At 36.8% G+C, this 20603-nt stretch overlaps 1 protein-coding gene across 1 annotated transcript; it reads left to right on the plus strand.

Moving 5' to 3' along the window:
• The first annotated feature begins 423 nt into the window (after nt 1-423).
• LOC117322507 (beta-mannosidase-like) lies at nt 424-20094 on the plus strand. The gene is made up of 18 exons (XM_033877467.1): nt 424-544; nt 3096-3248; nt 4408-4556; nt 5115-5314; nt 5460-5527; nt 5882-6054; nt 6660-6831; nt 7431-7597; nt 8545-8682; nt 9602-9681; nt 9876-10066; nt 12898-13077; nt 13377-13474; nt 14679-14826; nt 15706-15883; nt 16367-16469; nt 16742-16930; nt 17459-20094. The coding sequence occupies exons 1-18, from the start codon at nt 424-426 to the stop codon at nt 17696-17698; spliced, it is 2748 nt and encodes a 915-aa protein (XP_033733358.1). The 3' UTR covers nt 17699-20094.
• The last annotated feature ends 509 nt before the right edge of the window (nt 20095-20603 follow it).

The raw sequence follows: 20603 nt of genomic DNA on the forward strand, positions 1-20603 counted from the left end.
AGAGCGAATCGGATCTAGGGCGAAATGACCCGAATTCATGTTATAGGTCTGCCAGATACAAATGAAACCTGAGACCTTACGTAACAGCTTCACTGTTTTAAAAATTTACTCTAAACTAGTAGACTACGATAGTATAATACGTTACAGAAATGTCCAGTAAGCATTAGATCTAGTGATACATGTATGCATTACGATGGTGTGCCCTACAGGCATGTAAGTTTTTGGAGCTGATATCGCATATATTCCTGTTTAATGATTACGTTGCCAAGGAACCAAATAACAGACGAGTTATTTATTGTATAGGTCTATTTTTTATATGTACTGTAGGTCTAATATAATCTATCGACAGCGGAATCAAATTTCCCGCGTTTTTAACATGCCTCTTTTCCGGAAGTGTACAATGTATAGTCACATGATATGAAAATGGCGAGTCAAAACAGTGTGCTACTTTTCGCGTTAACTTTATCACTGTGTTGTTTTTGTAATGGAGGTGTTGTTACGGTAGATCTAAACGGAAGCTGGACGGTACGAGATGAAAACAGAGGTGAGAGAAAGAGACACTTTACCTAAAACTTGTTTTTCCCGATCCAATCGGTGTTTTCTGAAACAGTTGTATAACCTGGAGACGTTTACCGGGGCTACTCATTTAGTTCCATCGTTTTTAGTCCGAGTTTCTTCTGGTCCTGACACCGTGTCCTACACCAGACATGGTGTCAGGACCAGACGAAACTCGGGCTGCATCGTTTTATGCACGGCAAATATGAGCAATTGTTTATTGATATGATAGGCCTAATTGTCAAAGTGTAACTGAGCACATGGTATGACTTACTCCAACAATGTTAGAGGTTTTACACGGCGAGATACTTTTGACAGGCGCCGTGTAACGGTCGGCAAAATAATATCCGATAGAAAAAGAGCCGACCAGCGGCCTCTTATGTTATAGGAGTAGGTATGACTAAGATAGGTGTCTAGACCTGTAGGGACCAATATCAATCCCACTTCCCAATCCTTAATTCTTATTACTTTAATTTGTATCACATGTAGATATCCCACTTTTATTTGTGCAAAATACTAAAATATTTTCTTTAAAGATAATCTTTGTGTTAATATTTGAATTTTAACCAAAGGATTCATGTGCACTGGCATTTGAAATTCTGACAGTAATATGTGACATTTTATGAATCAGATATTTAAAACAAGAAATATTTGTTTTGTTTTTTTTATTATTTTCATACTTTGGTTGATTGAAAACTGTCAAAACACAGGTAGATGTTATTTTCCCAAATTTCAATAAAATGATGTCAACTTTTTCCAATTTTGGGATTTTCCAAAGCAGGAAGGATAAGATTAAAATGTATGAGCTTGGTTATCTGTTACATGTCAGTATAACAACAAAAAATCATAATGTTGATCATACAATTAAAATCCAGTCGATAAGACTCAGCTTACTCAGCTGATTCTGATAAGCTTTGTTTTAACCGGGCATTTATACAATGTTTTTTGGTTGGATTTTGTACTTTGCTTCTAATCTATAAGTGCCAATTTTATCAGATAGGACTTCATCATAATAATAGTATACATACATAAGCTACTTTATGTACTTTGTAGGTAGTAATTAGTATTTTCATGTAATGCTCATCATTTGGGTTTGGATGTGTTTCTTCAATTATAACATGCATGGTTATAGTAGAGATTTTGAAAAGTGGCTGGAATCTGGAGGTCAGAGCTGGAAAGTGCTGGAATTTGCCAAGTGCTTAAAAAAAAAAAAAAAAAAAAATACTGGAATTCTTTCTTACTTGTTGTAAAGAGACTTATTCAGATTCCTTAAAAATGAGTAATTATATACGTAGGTATGTATATATAATTTATCACTAGAAAATTATAAAAGGATTTTAATCGTCAGCATCATGCATTTACTTAGATTTTGATAATATTTAGATTGCAATTTTTTATTTCTATCATGTTTAAGACAAAATTTACCTTAATTCCCCCCAAAATAGCACTTGGAAAACTGAAAAGGGGTGTTGGTTGATATGCTTAAATTTTGGTATGAACAATCTGTATGCATCATGTAAATCATATTTTAAATGTTACAGTAAATACTACAAGTACTGTATCAGATATAAATATGATATTGAATGATAGATTCAAAGCTGTTTTAACATTTTTATTTAAGACTTGTAAGGCATTTGTCAGTCGAACTGTGTCATGTGACTGTGTCATGTTACTGTGTCATGTATGATGTTACTGTGTCATGTTACTGTGTCATGATACTGTGTCCAGATTATGGTATTTCAGTATGATGACACTATAACATTGGTGTTGAGTGACCCATCACCTGACACTATAACATTGGTGTTGAGTGACCCATCACCTGACACTATAACATTGGTGTTGAGTGGCCTGACACTATAACATTGGTGTTGAGTGACCCATCACCTGACACTATAACATTGGTGTTGAGTGACCCATCACCTGACACTATAACATTGGTGTTGAGTATAGCCCCGTTGTCAGTATAATGTGACCGGGTGGGGTGTGCTGCTGGGTGTCTTCGGCAGTATGCTTCAGTGAGATAGCACGATATATAAATCCATAAAAGTTCCGGCCTATCACAAGGAGACTTAACACGAACATACCGCAGCCTCCTAAAACACACATAGGCACTCACCACACACATACATGTCGCATGCAAGGGAGGCCGTCCTTAAATGACTTAAGCTGTTAATAGGACATTAAAATAAACCAAACCAAACCTTTCAGCTGATCACACTATCATTATATTCTTAGGATGTAAAGCCTTGTGTATTTATAATAGATACAAGATTACACCCAGGAAGTTATTATTAGCTGTTTTAGTATTAATTAATTAAAATGTGCCTCAAGAAAGAGTAGAACACTTTACCTTCGGCCTCTATAGAACCTGTACAAATATAAAAAATCAATATTACAGGTCTTTGAACAATGTTATTTTAATATAGTTTACGTTAATGAACTTCATATAAATTAAGAAAATCACATAATTAGCCATATATATTATTCTATGTACAAAAATTATATATATTTTATGACCTTTTGACCTTTCACTATTACAGGTATATCTATCACTGGAAATGTCCCAGGAAACATGTATACAGCCCTTATGGGGAGCCATGATCACACGATCCAAGATCCGTATTACAGAAAAAATGATGAAGAATATCGTTGGATTTCCAGAGATGATTGGTCCTACAATCGTACATTTGAAGGTTGGTTTTATCATACTGATATACAAACTGTAGACAATACGTATATGTGGTGCTCACCTGTACATCATAATGTTATGTTATAACGTATCCTGCTCATGTACACCTTTTTATCCTGCAACTGCCACCGCATTGTCGGAATACACCTACCATATTTATTTTTGCTGTATATGGCAATAACGGAAAACAGCTGTATTTTGGAATCTTAACACGTGCATCAATTGGACTGACCTACTGCTAAGTGCAACAAAGTTTAAAAGGCGAATATATTTGGACCATTATTGATACTGTTTCACTTCAAAAAGATTATTTTTGATGACTGTTGCAGGATAAATAGAAAACATGGTCAGTGTCTTAAAATATGAACTGTAGTTTGGCCTGGGACAGAAAGACAAAATTCTCGCCAGGACTCGCCACTTTTGTCTTTCTTTATCCCTCACCAAAATCATTGTTGAAAATACAGCTTATATATTAAGACACTGACCATGTATTCTCTATATAGTAGTCACAAACCTGATGCTAATTGTCGAAATGCTGCTAAACACCAAAGTTTGAATATAGTATTGAATTGATAAGAGGCCAGCATGGGCACTTTGAAACCTCAATGAAATAAAAGAAAAAATACTGAAATAACCTTGTTGTTTTAGTTAGAAATTCCCATTGTATGGATAATTACTTGTGTTACTTGTCATTTTAGATAGTCTGTGGGACAGTTTATACTGTAATCTAAATAACATCTTATTAGTGATCAGGGCATCAAGTTGACGCTTGATTCTTAGAAATATAAGAAGTCAAAACACTGTTTCTCAGAAATTTGAAGGGTTAAAACAATATATGTCATCACTTCAAAACCAAGAGTCAAATCTAATTTTGGAGAGTCAAAACATACTGTCGCGGTTGACTGGATGTCCTGTAGTAATGGTAGATAACTATCTATCGAAAAGATTTAATGCATATCATGCATTTCTTTTAAACATTGAAAAAAACATTGATGTTTGATATCCATGGTTTTGTGACATTTAAATGGAACATAAAACATACATTTAATATCTTTGATATATTATTCATATAATGTACATTTGTATATATTTCTAGTTATTACTTTTAATTAATTTGTTGACCAACAGAAATAATCAACAAGCTTATTCTGTATTATATGTAGTTAATGCTGAAATGCTGGCACAGAACACACTGGAACTGGTCTGTGAAGGTTTAGATACGGTGGCTGAGGTCTTTGTCAATGGTAGACTTGTTGGAGAATCGGACAACATGTTTGTCCAATACATATTCAACATCAAACATGTTGCTATTGTAAGTAATTCATTAATTTTTTGTATATTACAATAATCCATCATTCAATATTCCAACCTGGTTTAAAGTTTAATTACTTGACTGGTTAACAGAGGGTCGGTTTACAGGGGGTCAGTTTTTCTGTCCATATCAAACATTAATTCATGTGTAATACTGTATATGTATAATTTATGTACCCAAAAGCATTAGTTATTCACCTAAAACATCAATGATTGTTACAATATCTGTCTGTTTGAGTTTGAACTAAGATGAAACAAGATGACATTCATTTTAAGAAATACCATTAAAGTAGAATATACAATTTAGTACAAGGTACATCTTACATGTAGATTACATACCATGCTACACTGTATACCACACTGAATTAACATTGTGACCTAACAATTACTTTATCAATGACATTTACAAGAGCCTGTGCCTGCTGAAAATTAAGATTAGGAAAATATTCTTGATTATTCTGTAAAAAGCCCCTTTTTAGCCAGAGGAAACAACATGTTTCTGGCATGTATATAATATGATTGTGTATGTTTTCTAACATTCGTATTTAATCACTCACAGGTCGGAACAAATACTGTGAAAATAAATTTCAAATCAGCGGTTGTATATGCTGCCCAACAAGCCCAGAATGGGGAGTATGTCGTCCCTCCCGAGTGTCCCGTTCCCTCCTACCACGGCGACTGTCATGCCAATATGATCAGAAAGATGCAAAGTTCTTTCAGCTGGGATTGGGGTCCATCGTTTCCGACACAGGGAATCTGGTAGGTGACACCTGATAGTCTGAATACCTATTGAAGTTACTTACATCCTAGATATAATAAGTATTTATTCATTGAATTTTGTGTAACAAGGTATGTTTTTTAAACCAAAAAAAAAATTACAATAAAACAGATGGTGTTGTTTCAGGAAAAGTATTTATGTCCGGAGTTACAACCATGGACTTATCCAGTATGTCACCACGGAAACCATCTTAGGTAAGCTTCTGCTATATAGATAAGTATTATACTGCTATCCACCATTCGTCCATGGGCTCTGTTAAATGTACATCAAGGATGAATTAAAAATTGTTGTAAGTTACTTTTAAAAGATTTTAGTCACATTAAAGATGACATTACGTAACAGAGTGTGAACTCATTTGTCTACTCTCCCGTAGAATGTGAGCATAGATAAAAAGAAACATCCACATCATGGAAATCAAAATTTCAAGACTTTTAATATTCGAGTAAATTGCTTTACTCAGATCCAAGAAATACCGGTAATTAGACTTACTTGTTATTACAATGGTTTCCCAATAATTGTTAATTACTAGCATTGTTATTTTGTAACAGGAAGTGACGGGGGCTGGACACTCAACACAGAGGTTTATCTGGACATCCCAGATGATCAGTTGACCAGTGGTGACCTGGAGATACGACTGGATGGAACAACGGTCACTCACAGAGCACCGGTCAGCTTGACCAGGGAAAACAGCTCTGTGTCTGTATCAATTGATATCCCAAAGGTAGGATATTGTATATAATCACCAGTTTTGTATATAACTTATAATAAGTATTTCTGTATTGGACCATGGCAATACAAAACAACAGTAAAGATACATTTATATGATGTAAAAGGTTTTTGGTAAAAGTAATTACAGTATTTTTTGTTGAGATTACGAAATGGACCAAAATCTTATATTTTGAGTTTATTTATATGTGAGGTATTTATTTGTCACAAATATTGAAAAATTGAATTACTTTTTCAGTTTTTGAAGATTCTTTTTCTCGCAATATGCACTGTTAATTAAAAAATCTTAAAGCTAAAGCCTTGTCTTATTGTGGCGACAATATGTATGTCATGACCAAGGGGTAAAAAAACATGGACTGATCAATTACAAATCTGGTGAATGTTACATTCCAAACTAATTCAGTCGTGTAGTGTGAAGGAATACTGATTATATCTCAGACTGATGGTTTTAATTACGAACCAGCAGCTGAGGGGATTATTATAATGATAATATAATACTGAAGTTTAAGTTTTGATAGACAAAAATATCGTAATTCAGATATTACCCTTACATACCATAAATTTTTATACAGTTGAGAAAATAATTTCTGTCCTATTCAGACTGTGCCCATCAAGAAATGGTGGCCTAATGGCCACGGTAACCAGACGCTGTACAAACTTTACGCCTTCTTCACCAGCGCAGATGGACAGGAAATGTCTGGCAAGAAGGTTGACATTGGGTTCAGAACAGTCGAGGTTGTACAGGACTTTGTCTCTGCAAATCAAAGCCTAGGTAAGGTATATCAGAGTTTTAAAGTCTCGTTATGTGTGCTCTGTAGAAGGAGTGAGTCAGCGTGATAATTTCTTTGGTGATCTTACTGTTCAGAAACTTTTTTATTTATACAAACTGTTGTGATTTCCTGATCAATTTGACCTTTAGCCAATTGGTCATTCGGTGCACCATAATGGTGTACCAAATGACCAATTGACTGAAGGTCAAATAATGTTCAGATATAACTCTAATGATGAGTAGCCATGATAGCTGTGTTGGTTCGACCCATGTCAGTTTGTAGTCTGGGGAAGCTGAGGAATGGACTGGTCTGTACTGTTGTGTCGTTGGGATGGCATGTAATAGGCCTCCCGTATGTTGTTCAGAAAGGTAAAACACCAACTACTTTGAGAACACCTTGCCTTAATTACCTCGGCAGTTTACGGATGATAAACCCAGCAATCAAACAAAGTATGTAATGGTGTAGGGTTTGAATATTTTCCATGCTGTTTTCATATCAATGTTTTAGCTGCAACCACAATTTGCAAAAACAAGCCGTCCCCGATTCAGTCATAAAATGCTGAATAAATCTTTCCTCTTTATTTCAATATTATCTTTTTCAGGAAGAACATTTTACTTCAGGATTAATGACAAACCGATATACTTCAAGGGCTCTAACTGGATTCCTGCTGATGTGTTCCTCGATAGAGTCACACCTGATTATGTTAATGAGCTGCTACAGGCTGCAGCAGACGTCAACATGAATGTGCTCCGTGTGTGGGGAGGAGGGGTAAGTTTGTCTTAAATGGACTAGGTTTAGCCAGGGGAGGTAATCTGTCTATCACTGTCAGGAGGTTTGGTCAGGGGAGGTAATCTGTCTCACTGTCAGGAGGTTTAGCCAGGGGAGGTAATCTGTCTCTCACTGTCAGGAGGTTTGGTCAGGGGAGGTAATCTGTCTCACTGTCAGGATGTTTAGCAAGGGGAGGTAATCTACCTCACTGTCAGGAGGTTTAGCCAGGGAAGGTAATCTGTCTCTCACTGTCAGGAGGTTTAGCCAGGGGAGGTAATCTGTCTCTCACTGTCAGGAGGTTTAGCCAGGGGAGGTAATCTGTCTCTCACTGTCAGGAGGTTTAGCCAGGGGAGGTAATCTGTCTCTCACTGTCAGGAGGTTTGGTCAGGGGAGGTAATCTGTCTCTCACTGTCAGGAGGTTTAGCCAGGGGAGGTAATCTGTCTCTCACTGTCAGGAGGTTTAGTTTAATAGGGGAGGTAATCAGTCTCACTGTCAGAAGGTTTAGTCAGGGGAGGTAATCTGTCTCTCACTGTCAGGAGGTTTAGTCAGGGGAGGTAATCTGTCTCTCACTGTCAGGAGGTTTAGTTTAATAGGGGAGGTAATCAGTCTCACTGTCAGAAGGTTTAGTCAGGGGAGGTAATCTGTCTCTCACTGTCAGGAGGTTTAGTCAGGGGAGGTAATCTGTCTCTCACTGTCAGGAGGTTTAGTCAGGGGAGGTAATCAGTCTCACTGTCAGGAGGTTTAGTCAGGGGAGGTAATCTGTCTCTCACTGTCAGGAGGTTTAGTTAGGGGAGGTAATCTGTCTCTCACTGTCAGGAGGTTTAGTCAAGGGAAGTAAATCTGTCTCACTGTCAGGAGGAAAGGTTATAATAACACAAACTTGATAGATAAACTTGTTTAAGGAAAGTTCATGTGTACAGTGTACATACTGTTTATTTGCCGACAGGTTTATGAGATGGATGAGTTTTACGAGATAGCAGACCGCCTGGGGATAATGATCTGGCAGGATTTCATGTTTGGGTGTGCCATGTACCCAGTACATAAGTCGTTCATGGACAGTGTAACTCTGGAAATTACTCACCAAGTAAGTAGTGGTTACCATGGAAATCATAAATCTAGTAAGTAACGGTTACCATGGAAATTATAAATCTAGTAAGTAACGGTTACCATGGAAATCATACACCTAGTAAGTAACGGTTACCATGGAAATCATACACCTAGTAAGTAACGGTTACCATGGAAATCATAAATCTAGTAAGTAACGGTTACCATGGAAATCATACACCTAGTAAGTAACGGTTACCATGGAAATTACTCACCAAGTAAGTAACGGTTACCATGGAAATTATAAACCTAGTAAGTTACGGTTACCATGGAAATTATACACCTAGTAAGTAACGGTTACCATTGAAATTATACACCTAGTAAGTAACGGTTACCATGGAAATTATACACCTAGTAAGTAACGGTTACCATGGAAATTATACACCTAGTAAGTTATGGTTACCATGGAAATTATACACCTAGTAAGTTATGGTTGCCATGGAAATTATACACCTAGAAAGTAACGGTTACCATGGAAATTATACACCTAGTAAGTAACGGTTACCATGGAAATTATACACCTAGTAAGTAACGGTTACCATGGAAATTATACACCTAGTAAGTAACGGTTACCATGGAAATTATACACCTAGTAAGCAATGGTTACCATGGAAATTATAAACCTAGTAAGTAATGGTTACCATGGAAATTATTCAACGATTAAGTAATGGTTACCTTTGAAATTATACACTTGTGTTTGTATATACTTTGAAAGAGCTAATGTTTCAGGTTGCCAATGTCAGTTACTTGCCAATGGTTACTACATGTATTACTATATATAGAAAATCTTTGTCAGCTTTTAGTTTCATAGTTAAACAGATTTTGATCAAACTTCATTAAATGGTAAAGTCAGAATATTTCAAACATGTTATTTTGTCACTTCGTATCATTTGTCTTAGGTTCGAAGATTGAAACATCATCCTTCTATTGTGATCTGGAGCGGAAACAACGAGAATGAGAAAGCTCTGATCCAAAGTTGGTAGGTACTGTCACATGCTGCTAAGACTGTGGCTCACCACAGACCCATAATTTTACATCAGGTTAAAATTTAGGATATAGTCCCACTTAATGAAGTAGATAAAATATACGTATCAATCTGGTATTTTAGACAAATTATTTCTAACATTGTATATAACAGTCTGAATGTGACGTACATTTCCTATGGTTTGACAGGTACAATACAGATACAAACTTTACCCTGTACAAGAGTGATTACCTCACATTATATAAAGGTTTAATGGCTCCCCTGGTGGCCAGAGAGGATTCCAGTCGGCCCTTTATCCTGTCAAGTCCAGGAAATGGTGTGGAGAGCCTACAGGAAGGGGGCGTGGCCGCGGAACCTTGGAGTGAGCTGTATGGGGACAGTAAGTATATATATATCCCATGTGTGTTACATAACATTGTATGACAACTTCACAAACAGGAAGGGGGCGTGGCCGCGGAACCTTGGAGTGAGCTGTATGGGGACAGTAAGTATATATATATCCCATGTGTGTTACATAACACTGTATGAAAGCTTCACAAACAGGAAGGGGGCGTGGCCGGGGATGTGTGTTAAATAACACTGTATGAAAGCTTCACAAACAGGAAGGGGGCGTGGCCGCGGAACCTTGGAGTGAGTTGTATGGTGATAGTAAGTATCCTGTGTGTTACATTACACTGTATGACAACTTCACAAACAAGGAGGGGGCGTGGCCGCCGAACCTTGGTGTGAGCTGTATTGGGACAGTAAGTATATATATATCCCATGTGTGTTACATAACATTGTATGATAACTTCACAAACAGGAAGGGGGCGTGGCCGCGGAACCTTGGAGTGAGCTGTATGGGGACAGTAAGTATATATATATCCCATGTGTGTTACATAACATTGTATGACAACTTCACAAACAGGAAGGGGGCGTGGCCGCCGAACCTTGGAGTGAGCTGTATGGGGACATTAAGTATATATATATCCCATGAGTGTTACATAACATTGTATGACTACTTCACAAACAGGAAGGGGGCGTGGCCGCGGAACCTTGGAGTGAGCTGTATGGGGACAGTAAGTATATATATATCCCATGTGTGTTACATAACACTGTATGAAAGCTTCACAAACAGGAAGGGGGCGTGGCCGGGGATGTGTGTTAAATAACACTGTATGAAAGCTTCACAAACAGGAAGGGGGCGTGGCCGCGGAACCTTGGAGTGAGTTGTATGGTGATAGTAAGTATCCTGTGTGTTACATTACACTGTATGACAACTTCACAAACAAGGAGGGGGCGTGGCCGCCGAACCTTGGTGTGAGCTGTATTGGGACAGTAAGTATATATATATCCCATGTGTGTTACATAACACTGTATGATAACTTCACAAACAGGAAGGGGGCGTGGCCGCGGAACCTTGGAGTGAGCTGTATTGGGACAGTAAGTATATATATCCCATGTGTGTTACATAACACTGTATGACAACTTCACAAACAGGAAGGGGGCGTGGCCGCCGAACCTTGGAGTGAGCTGTATGGGGACATTAAGTATATATATATCCCATGAGTGTTACATAACATTGTATGACTACTTCACAAACAGGAAGGGGGCATGGCCACGGAACCCAGGAGTGAGCTGTATGGGGACAATAAGTAATGGTGTATGAATATTGCCGTTTTTATCAAGATCCAAGTATTTTTAGCCCACCATCATCAGATGGTGGGCTATTCAAATCGCCCTGCGTCCGTGGTCCGTGGTCCGTCGTCCGTCCGTCCCTCCGTCCGTCCCTCCGTCCGTCCCTCCGTCCGTAAACAATTCTTGTTATCGCTATTTCTCAGAAAGTACCGAAGGGATCTTTCTCAAATTTCATATGTAGGTTTCCCTTGGTGCCTAGTTATGCATATTGCGATTTGAGACCAATCGGAAAACAACATGGCCGACAGGCAGCCATCTTGGATTTTGACAATTGAAGTTTGTTATCACTATTTCTGAGAAAGTGCTGAATGGATCTTTCTGAAGTTTCATATGTAGGTTCCCCTTGGTGCCTAGTTATGCATATTGTGTTTTGAGACCAATCACAAAAAAACATGGCTGACAGGCAGCCATCTTGGATTTTGACAATTGAAGTTTGTTATCACTATTTCTGAGAAAGTACTGAATGGATCTTTCTCAAATTTCATATGTAGGTTTCCCTTGGTGCCTAGTTATGCATATTGCGTTTTGAGACCATTCAGAAAACAACATGGCCGACAGGCAGCCATCTTGGATTTTGACAATTGAAGTTTGTTATCACTATTTCTGAGAAAGTACTGAATGGATCTTTCTCAAATTTCATATGTAGGTTTCCCTTGGTGCCTAGTTATGCATATTGCGTTTTGAGACCAATCTGAAAACAACATGGCCGACAGGCAGCCATCTTGGATTTTGACAATTGATGTTTGTTATCGCTATTTCTGAGAAAGTACTGAAGGGATCTTTCTCAAATTTCATATGTAAGTTTCCCTTGGTGCTTAGTTATGCATATTGCGATTTGAGACCAATCGGAAAATAACATGGCCGACAGGCAGCCATCTTGGATTTTGACAATTGAAGTTTGTTATCGCTATTTCTGAGAAAGTACTGAATGGATCTTTCTCAAATTTCATATGTAAGTTTCCCTTGGTGCCTAGTTATGCATATTGCGATTTGAGACCAATCGGAAAATAACATGGCCGACAGGCAGCCATCTTGGATTTTGACAATTGAAGTTTGTTATCGCTATTTCTGAGAAAGTACTGAAGGGATCTTTCTCAAATTTCATATGGAGGTTCCCCTTGGTGCCTCGTTATGCTTATTGCATTTTGAAATCAATTGGAAAACAATATGGCCGACAGACCGCCATCTTGGATTTTGACAAATGAAGTTTGTTATCTCTATTTCTCAAAGTACTGAATGGATCTTTCTCAAATTTCATAAGTAGGTTCCCCTTGGTCCCTTGTATTGCATTTTTGGACCAGTCTGTCCTGAAAACAACCTGGCAAACAAACAACCATTATCGTTAAATCTCAAATTTCTTATATAGCTAGGATTCCCTTGTTTGAAAAGTACTGGAGGGATGTCTCAATTTGCACAGATTAGTAAAATGAAGGGAAAAGTAGAGAAAAGATCAATCTGACATGGAACCTATGAAGATCATTCAATGGTGGGCGCCAAGATCCCTCTGGTTAAGAAGTACTGTTTCTGTTTCAGTCCATGAGTATAAGTACCTGTTGCCGTTTTACATGGACGGGACTTACAGGACTCCACGATTTTCCTCTGAGTACGGACTCCAGTCCTACCCCTCCTATGACACCCTCGAGAAAGTCTACGCCCCAGATGATCTCACCTACTGGTCAGATCTGAACGATTACAGACAACATCACCCAGCAGGTTTGTGTATATAATCAATGACAGTCATTGTAGTAAAAAGTGAACATGAAGATGCTAAAACTTGAACCTCATATTCGTTCTGCCCGATACTTACTGTCATGGCCGATATGCTTCTCTAGGTAATGTTGAGTTAATATCTGTGTCTGATATATAAACTCTGATATATAAACTGTCTGATGTATATAAACTGTGATTTATAAACTGTCTGATATATAAACTGTGATATATAAACTGTCTGATATATAAACTGTCTGGTATATAAACTGTCTGATATATAAATTGTCTGATATCTTTTCCAGGTAATGTTGAGTTAATGGCAGAGATCAGTATGCTGTTTATCCTTCCCAACAAAACTGACCTCAAACAGAGATTTAAAGATAGCATATATCTCACACAGGTAAGTTACCTTTCATATATTAACTTTGACCTTCAGTTGGTGACATTGACCTTCAAATGGCTGCAGCATTATATGACATTAAAATGGTGATTCTGACCTTCAAATGATAACTTTGACCTATAATAGTTACTGTGTCATTTAGTAGACAGTAACTTTGACCCCTTCATATGAGGTTTTGATATTTAGAATTTTAATTTGACATAGTGACCTTGACCTTCAATTGATGATTTTGACTTCCTGAGGATGAAAATAACCTTTAGCTGGGCTTGGCCATCAGATTAACGATTTTGACCCCATATTAATTGTGACCTTGACCCTTGATCTTCAAATGTGACCTTATACCCCAGGTAAATTGAATATCATTGAATTTTGATATCCTGGTTAAGTATCTGTATCTCCTTGTCTGAAATAAGGGTCAAAGGGTGACAGAGAGTACAAAACGAAAGTAGTTAATATAAATACAAACTTAATTAGTGTGGAAAAGTCTTCCCACACGGAACTGTGGCTACTATAGTTTGTGTTTAATCCGTCTGATATTCATTCATTTATCTTGTCGGGCTTGAACTCCTGCACTTCATGTCATTTGAACCTTAGATTAGCAATAATCCTTAATAAATTCACGTTAATACCACCAAACACAGTTTGAATGTGGTGGGTCTGTCATCAAAAGGTTGATTTCAATAGAATTAGCTCCAACATAAACTCATCATTTTTGCACTCTTGACAAAGAGGGGGGGGGGGGGGGGGGGGGGGGGGGGGAGAGACAAGACTGCCATCTGCCGAATCCTCTTGTTTATTATAGTGTATGCGTTATAGGCAGAGATCATCAGCTCGTGTCAAACTCTGATATATCATCCTGTCTAAACTATTTGTTTTTTGTCTTTTGTCTTTGCTAGTCAACTAGAAGTCCATACTTGAAAAGCGAGTCTTTTAGAGGTCTTGTTAAGGAAACATGAATACCATGAGAAAACCAAAACGTTAAAAAGTAGACCTTTTGACATCTGATCTTGGAAATGAATCATGGTCACCTTGGGGAATGCTTGACTCGTACACAAAGCCTAGAGCTATACCTGTCCCGATCCATACTAATCTGAAAATGATACCAACTTTAAAAAATAGACCGGTTTGTAGTACGTAAACAGTACCTTGTACAAGTTACATTTAATGTTTAATCGCCCCAGTATAGAGGTGTTCTGTTCTACAGATTACACAGGCTGTCGGAATAAAGACAGAGACGGAACATTATCGACGCTGGCAGAACCAACTTGATGAGTCGGGACGAGGCAACACCATGGGGGCAATGTACTGGCAGCTCAATGATATCTGGCAGGCCCCCACTTGGGCCTCTTTAGGTAAGTCCTGTATTCATACTTAGCGATATCTGGCAGGCCCCCACTTGGGCCTCTTTAGGTAAGTCCTGTATTCATACTTAGTGATATCTGGCAGGCCCCCACTTGGGCCTCTTTAGGTAAGTCCTGTATTCATACTTAGCGATATCTGGCAGGCCCCCACTTGGGCCTCTTTAGGTTAGTCCTGTATTCATACTTAGTGATATCTGGCAGGCCCCCACTTGGGCCTCTTTAGGTTAGTCCTGTATTCATACTTAGTGATATCTGGTAGGCCCCCACTTGGGCCTCTTTAGGTTAGTCCTGTATTCATACTTAGTGATATCTGGCAGGCCCCCACTTGGGCCTCTTTAGGTTAGTCATGTATTCATACAAAATGACATCAGGTGTAATATTTTCAAAAATTCTCCAAAAGTCTTAATTAAGAGTGTATATATTACCGCTCATAAGCAGAATTAATTGTACACAGATTTGTCACTTGCACCAATGTGTTTTTACAAGAGTGTTTTAAAATTTGTAAATATTTACATGTATTAATAGAGGATATTTACGGAACAGGCTGGGGCATCGCTATTTCTTAAACCAATTTTACTATTTTACAGAAGAAATCACTGTTGAATGAGTATGTAATCTACAGTTATAGTCGCTTTGATGAGTAATGTTTTTTATTCATTAGAAGATGCAAAATCCTGTCTTATTGCTATTTTCTAGGTGTACGTAAAGTGACAGTTTTACTGTAACAATCTTCAGTTAAAGGCGCTTTAATACATATATATACATTTTTGTATATAGGAATATCAAATGATAATACAAAGGATACCAGAACATTTTGGATAATTTGACATCATAAATGTACGTAGCCTCACTATCATCTTAATGTTACAGAATATGGAGGAAAGTGGAAAATGTTACATTATTTTGCGAGGCATTTCTTTGCTCCCCTGCTTATCTCCCCTTACCTGGATGGTGTCGACATCTGTGTATACATAATAGCTGATCACATCCCAGTGGTGGAAAATCGCCATCCTGTCACTGGTCAGCTGACCTTCAGACCAGATTACAGGTAGGTCATCATCCTGTCACAGATCAGCTGACCTTCCAACCAGACTACAGGTAGGTCATCATCCCGTCACTGGTCAGCTGACCTTCAGACCAGACTACAGGTAGGTCATCATCCCGTCACAGGTCAGCTGACCTTCCAACCTATCATCTTATGCTTTAGAATTCATCTCAGTTGAATATTGAAAAAATAATTGTTCATTTTTTTTTTTTTTGAAAATGAACCTCAAAAACATACCTGCGCACTATACGCGAGTGCGCACTATACCCGAATATTTACGGTAACTACAGGTAGGTCATCATCCCGTCACAGGTCAGCTGACCTCCCAACCTGACTAAACAGGCCAACTCGATTTGCACTCTTCTCCTTCTAGAATATAACTTCAGGTCAATCGATTTGTAGCTTTTCTGCTTCTTGAAAATTTTCTATTCTGTCAGAATTCAGTCCATAATAACGGGACAATTCTCCACTCCTTTTTGTCCACAGCTCTGGACTGAGTAAGGTGCGAGGACTCTCAGGACCGTTACACATAGTGATGTATTCCTGGGATAGCTTCACACCTCTTCATAGCTGGGTACAACAATACTCGGTAAGGCAATTATATATATCAACATAAGCTGGCATCAAATCATAGACATTGTTGTATCTGTTCAACTTTTCCATCATACAAGGCTTGAATAATTGGAAACTTATATTTTATAGAGTTATTGCCCTTTCTGTACAAGATTAAGTTCCTGTCTGAATTATAAAGTAGCCATCTTTATCTGTATGATTTGAGAGTATCATCATATCCCCGTACAAATTATACCAAGATAACAACCTTAAAGTTTATTTTTCATTTTGAGAATTTTTCTTTTTCAGTTAAATCAAACTTCGGAGCTTGTTTTCCGTAGAAGTACTCTCACTATGATGAGCGAAGCTGGTTGTATCCAGGGAAGAAATTTCTGCTTCCTGTTTTTCCACCTTGGTGACCCTAGTAATGAACCAGTTGCCTGGCAACCATTAACAGAATACAAAAATGTTGTTGGACTTGAAAATTCTGTTATACAGGTAACTTTGATTTTAGTTTACCGAGATACATACATGTATTGGGCATTTCTCTGAGAGCATGAATCTATTTTTAGAAAATAATTTCCTTATAAATATTTCGTTCCTATATGTTTTACGGCATAGTAAATTACCTGTATTTGAGGTCAATGAAGATAGCCCTAAATATCTAGTGAATATTAAAACCATGAATTATAGATATGTGTTATATACCCAACACAAATGTGAGGTTGATCAAAATTTAATACATAGTAGGTCTGGCAAGGACAGCCACAAATTTATGAGTTCCATGTATTTAAACAACTACCTACTAGGTAAAGAAGTTTTTTTCGCCTGGCAACACAATTTTTTTTAATCAGAAATTGTTAGAACATGATTTATGAATAAAACAGCTTACTGTGTCTTAGATTTTATTGATACAAAATAAATTTTATTTTTCCCAATTATCAACATTACTAGAGTTTTGGTCAATAAAGAATATTTTGAATAGTACTGTAAATAAGATCAATTGAATATATTTTGTTTCTACAGGTGACGGATGTACAACAGGCTTCGACTGATAAACAGGTGTACAACGTTACCATAACAACAGACTCCATTTCTGTATTCGTATGGCTGGACGCTCACAATGTTAAAGGAAGATTTTCAGACAATGGTTTTCTGATGATCAGTCCTAAGAAATTAGTCCAGTTCTTCTCTAGTCTACCAATCGATGTTTCCACCCTACGTAACACACTGACAGTCCAGTCTCTGACAGATGTTTATCATTGATGAGTGACATTCCCCAACGGACATCTACATGACATTTTACACATTAACAAATTGCATTTTTAAAGTTACTCCTGTATACTCTGAAATCATTTCATTTTCACTTTTGATTAAAGTGATTCCATGACATGGTGAAAAAAAAGAATATTTAAGAGTTGAAGCTGTGATAGGTTAATTGTCAGAGCATCAGAACAATTGAACCATGTTATTCTATGAAGATGCAAGATGTGTGGTTAAGGATGAGATAACGAGACATTTTTTGTTTTAAAGATTGTTTCCTTGGGCAAGACACCAATGAATCTGGATAGCATATTTCTCCTAATTGTTCAGTGACGTAGCCACCAGCTACTACAAGAAGACCCTGTCTTAAGGTTACTCACCTGTTGACAGGGCAGTATACATTCACAAGTCATTTCCTGGGATAAAAACTCCAGAGCCTCACAGTATGCCTTTTACATTTTCACCGATTTATAAGAATCTTTTTTTATATATTCTGACAAGCCATTTAAAAATTCCAGTGGTCAGTTTTTCTGTCCCCCTTTCCCAACCCCATTTTATACAGATTAATAATCATTTTTATATATAACTTGTGATAATTGATCATTGACCTGAAATTATGAGATTCTAGGTTAATCCTTGGAATCATTTATTGTTACAAATTTTTTTTTCACCGAGAAATCCTACTCATTATAAAAATGTGTATTTTGTATTGTTTTTAATGGATTACTGGTAATATTTTTGATCTATTTATTTGATTTATTATCAATAATTGTGTATAAAACAGGTTTATCAGTAATCCTGTTTGTTAATTGTAATCAATATTGTAATAATGACATCACTGATCATGTTCATAGAAAATGTTGTTCTAAATTATTAACAAATTGTTATATTTTTTTATTTCATTGTATTAATTGAAATTGTTGTGTACAAATGAATTTAAATGGAAGAGAGTGGATACTTGGTTTTATCGAATGTGAATATTACCTAAATCATGTATGTAATGGGAGAGAAAAATACTAATACATGTAATAAATTCATCTTAAAATCCAAGTCTACCATAGATTGTTTACACGTTTTAGTATCTGTTCAAACCCACCCTTTTCCATTTTGTTTCTTTTCTTTTTTTTCTCTGAATTTTTATATGTAGTGGATAATTATGTGCACATCTTTTGCTTTACAGTATTCAGTTTCCAACAAACTTTAAGCCTCCCCGATTCTACCCAAAAATTGACTATAGAAATTAATATTTCTCTTTGTTTACAGAATGAATATCATCATTCATGTATTCAGATGTTGATGGGGCTGGCCATAAGGAAAGACTTCTTTTATCAGAATCAGAAGCAGATTAAAGAAACACTTTTCTGAAGAATGTGCCGTCAACTTTTATCTTTTAAAAATGTGCCTGAACAATTTGTTATGCATTATGTACAGTAAACAGCCTTGCTCTAAACATACCTAGTTACAGTGTAAAGTAACTGGCATCATTAATTCCTGAAAATGTGTCGTAAGAACTTTATCTGGCACTAGTAGTGTCATCGCTAAAAATAGAACAATTCTACAGTAAGTGCCTTACTGTGAAATAAAAGTGAATGTGTTTGAAGAGTGTCAAAAACTGACAAGTGTTGTTTCTTAATATATATGTACATATATACCGCTGAGTAGAGTTGTAGTGTTTCTGTTGAAGGAGAAAGTTTTGATATCTGATTTTTGGTCAGTATTACTGGAGAATTTCTGATACATTGTATATATATATAGGTATATGATGACACAGGTGAGAATCAAGAGTTGTACATTGTACTAAAGTTTCTGTTGAAGTAGAATGTTTTGGTATCTTATTTTTGGTCAGTATTTCTGGAGACTTTCTGATATATAAATGATGACACAGGTGAAGATTTGTACTGAAGTTTTCTGTTGAAGTAGAAAGTTTTGATGTCTGATTTTTTGCCAGTAGATACAAGAGTTGTACTTTGTCGAGTAATGAGAGATAAACACAACAATTTGATATTATTTCATGAATTTTTATTGAACATTAAAAAGGCTGAGAAAGTGGATTTGATATATAAGAAAGCAGAAATGGTCTTACACATTCTTAAAGTTTACAACAGATTTAATAGTTAATAATCAAATAGTGAAAAAGCTACTGTGTAGTACTACACAAAACATCAAAACATAATGAGATCTGGAACCTTGTCCGTGTATCATATCTTCACGGGTTTCAAGGTTGGCAGTTAAATGTATTCCCTGTATTAAATATCCTGTTGAAAGTGATTTATGTGTGAACTGACCTCGTCCAGTGTTATAAACTTCCTTTTTTACACAAAATCATTATATTGTAGTTCCACATCTACCGTTTAAAATGATTCTGCCCAAAAAAAAAAAAAAAATAAAATATCTTGTAACGGCCAGCTGGAACTCAAAAAAAGACATTTCTTAAGTAGATTTTTTTTTTTTTTTTTTTTAATTAAACCTATGAGTTACAAGTATGATTTTCTTACGCAAATGTATTCCTGTGAATTCTCATTTTCTTGTAAATCTGTGATTTTCTTGTTAATCCATATCAATTGAAAAATCCTTATGAAAGTGACAAACATTTGTATAATAATTTTTTCTTCTCTTTTTTCTTTTTTTTGAGTAGTCTACATGAAATAATTTGATGATCAGAAAAATCCATATTACAGATCTAGGCCGAGCTAACAGTATCATTGACAACATCCACATGGTGTTGATCATGCCAGTATAACATGGAATTCACCTGGCATTCATGTACCTAGATGTGTGCCACAGCTCAGTGCTACCCAGACTGAATAATCTCAAATGATAAATCACATAACTGTAATTCCCTGACCATGTCAAACTCTTCTCACGAGAAAACCGGTGTGAACCTAACATACTGGTAATGTAACACAAT

The sequence above is a fragment of the Pecten maximus genome, chromosome 2, assembly GCF_902652985.1.
Source record: "Pecten maximus chromosome 2, xPecMax1.1, whole genome shotgun sequence".
NCBI lineage: Eukaryota > Metazoa > Mollusca > Bivalvia > Pectinida > Pectinidae > Pecten > Pecten maximus.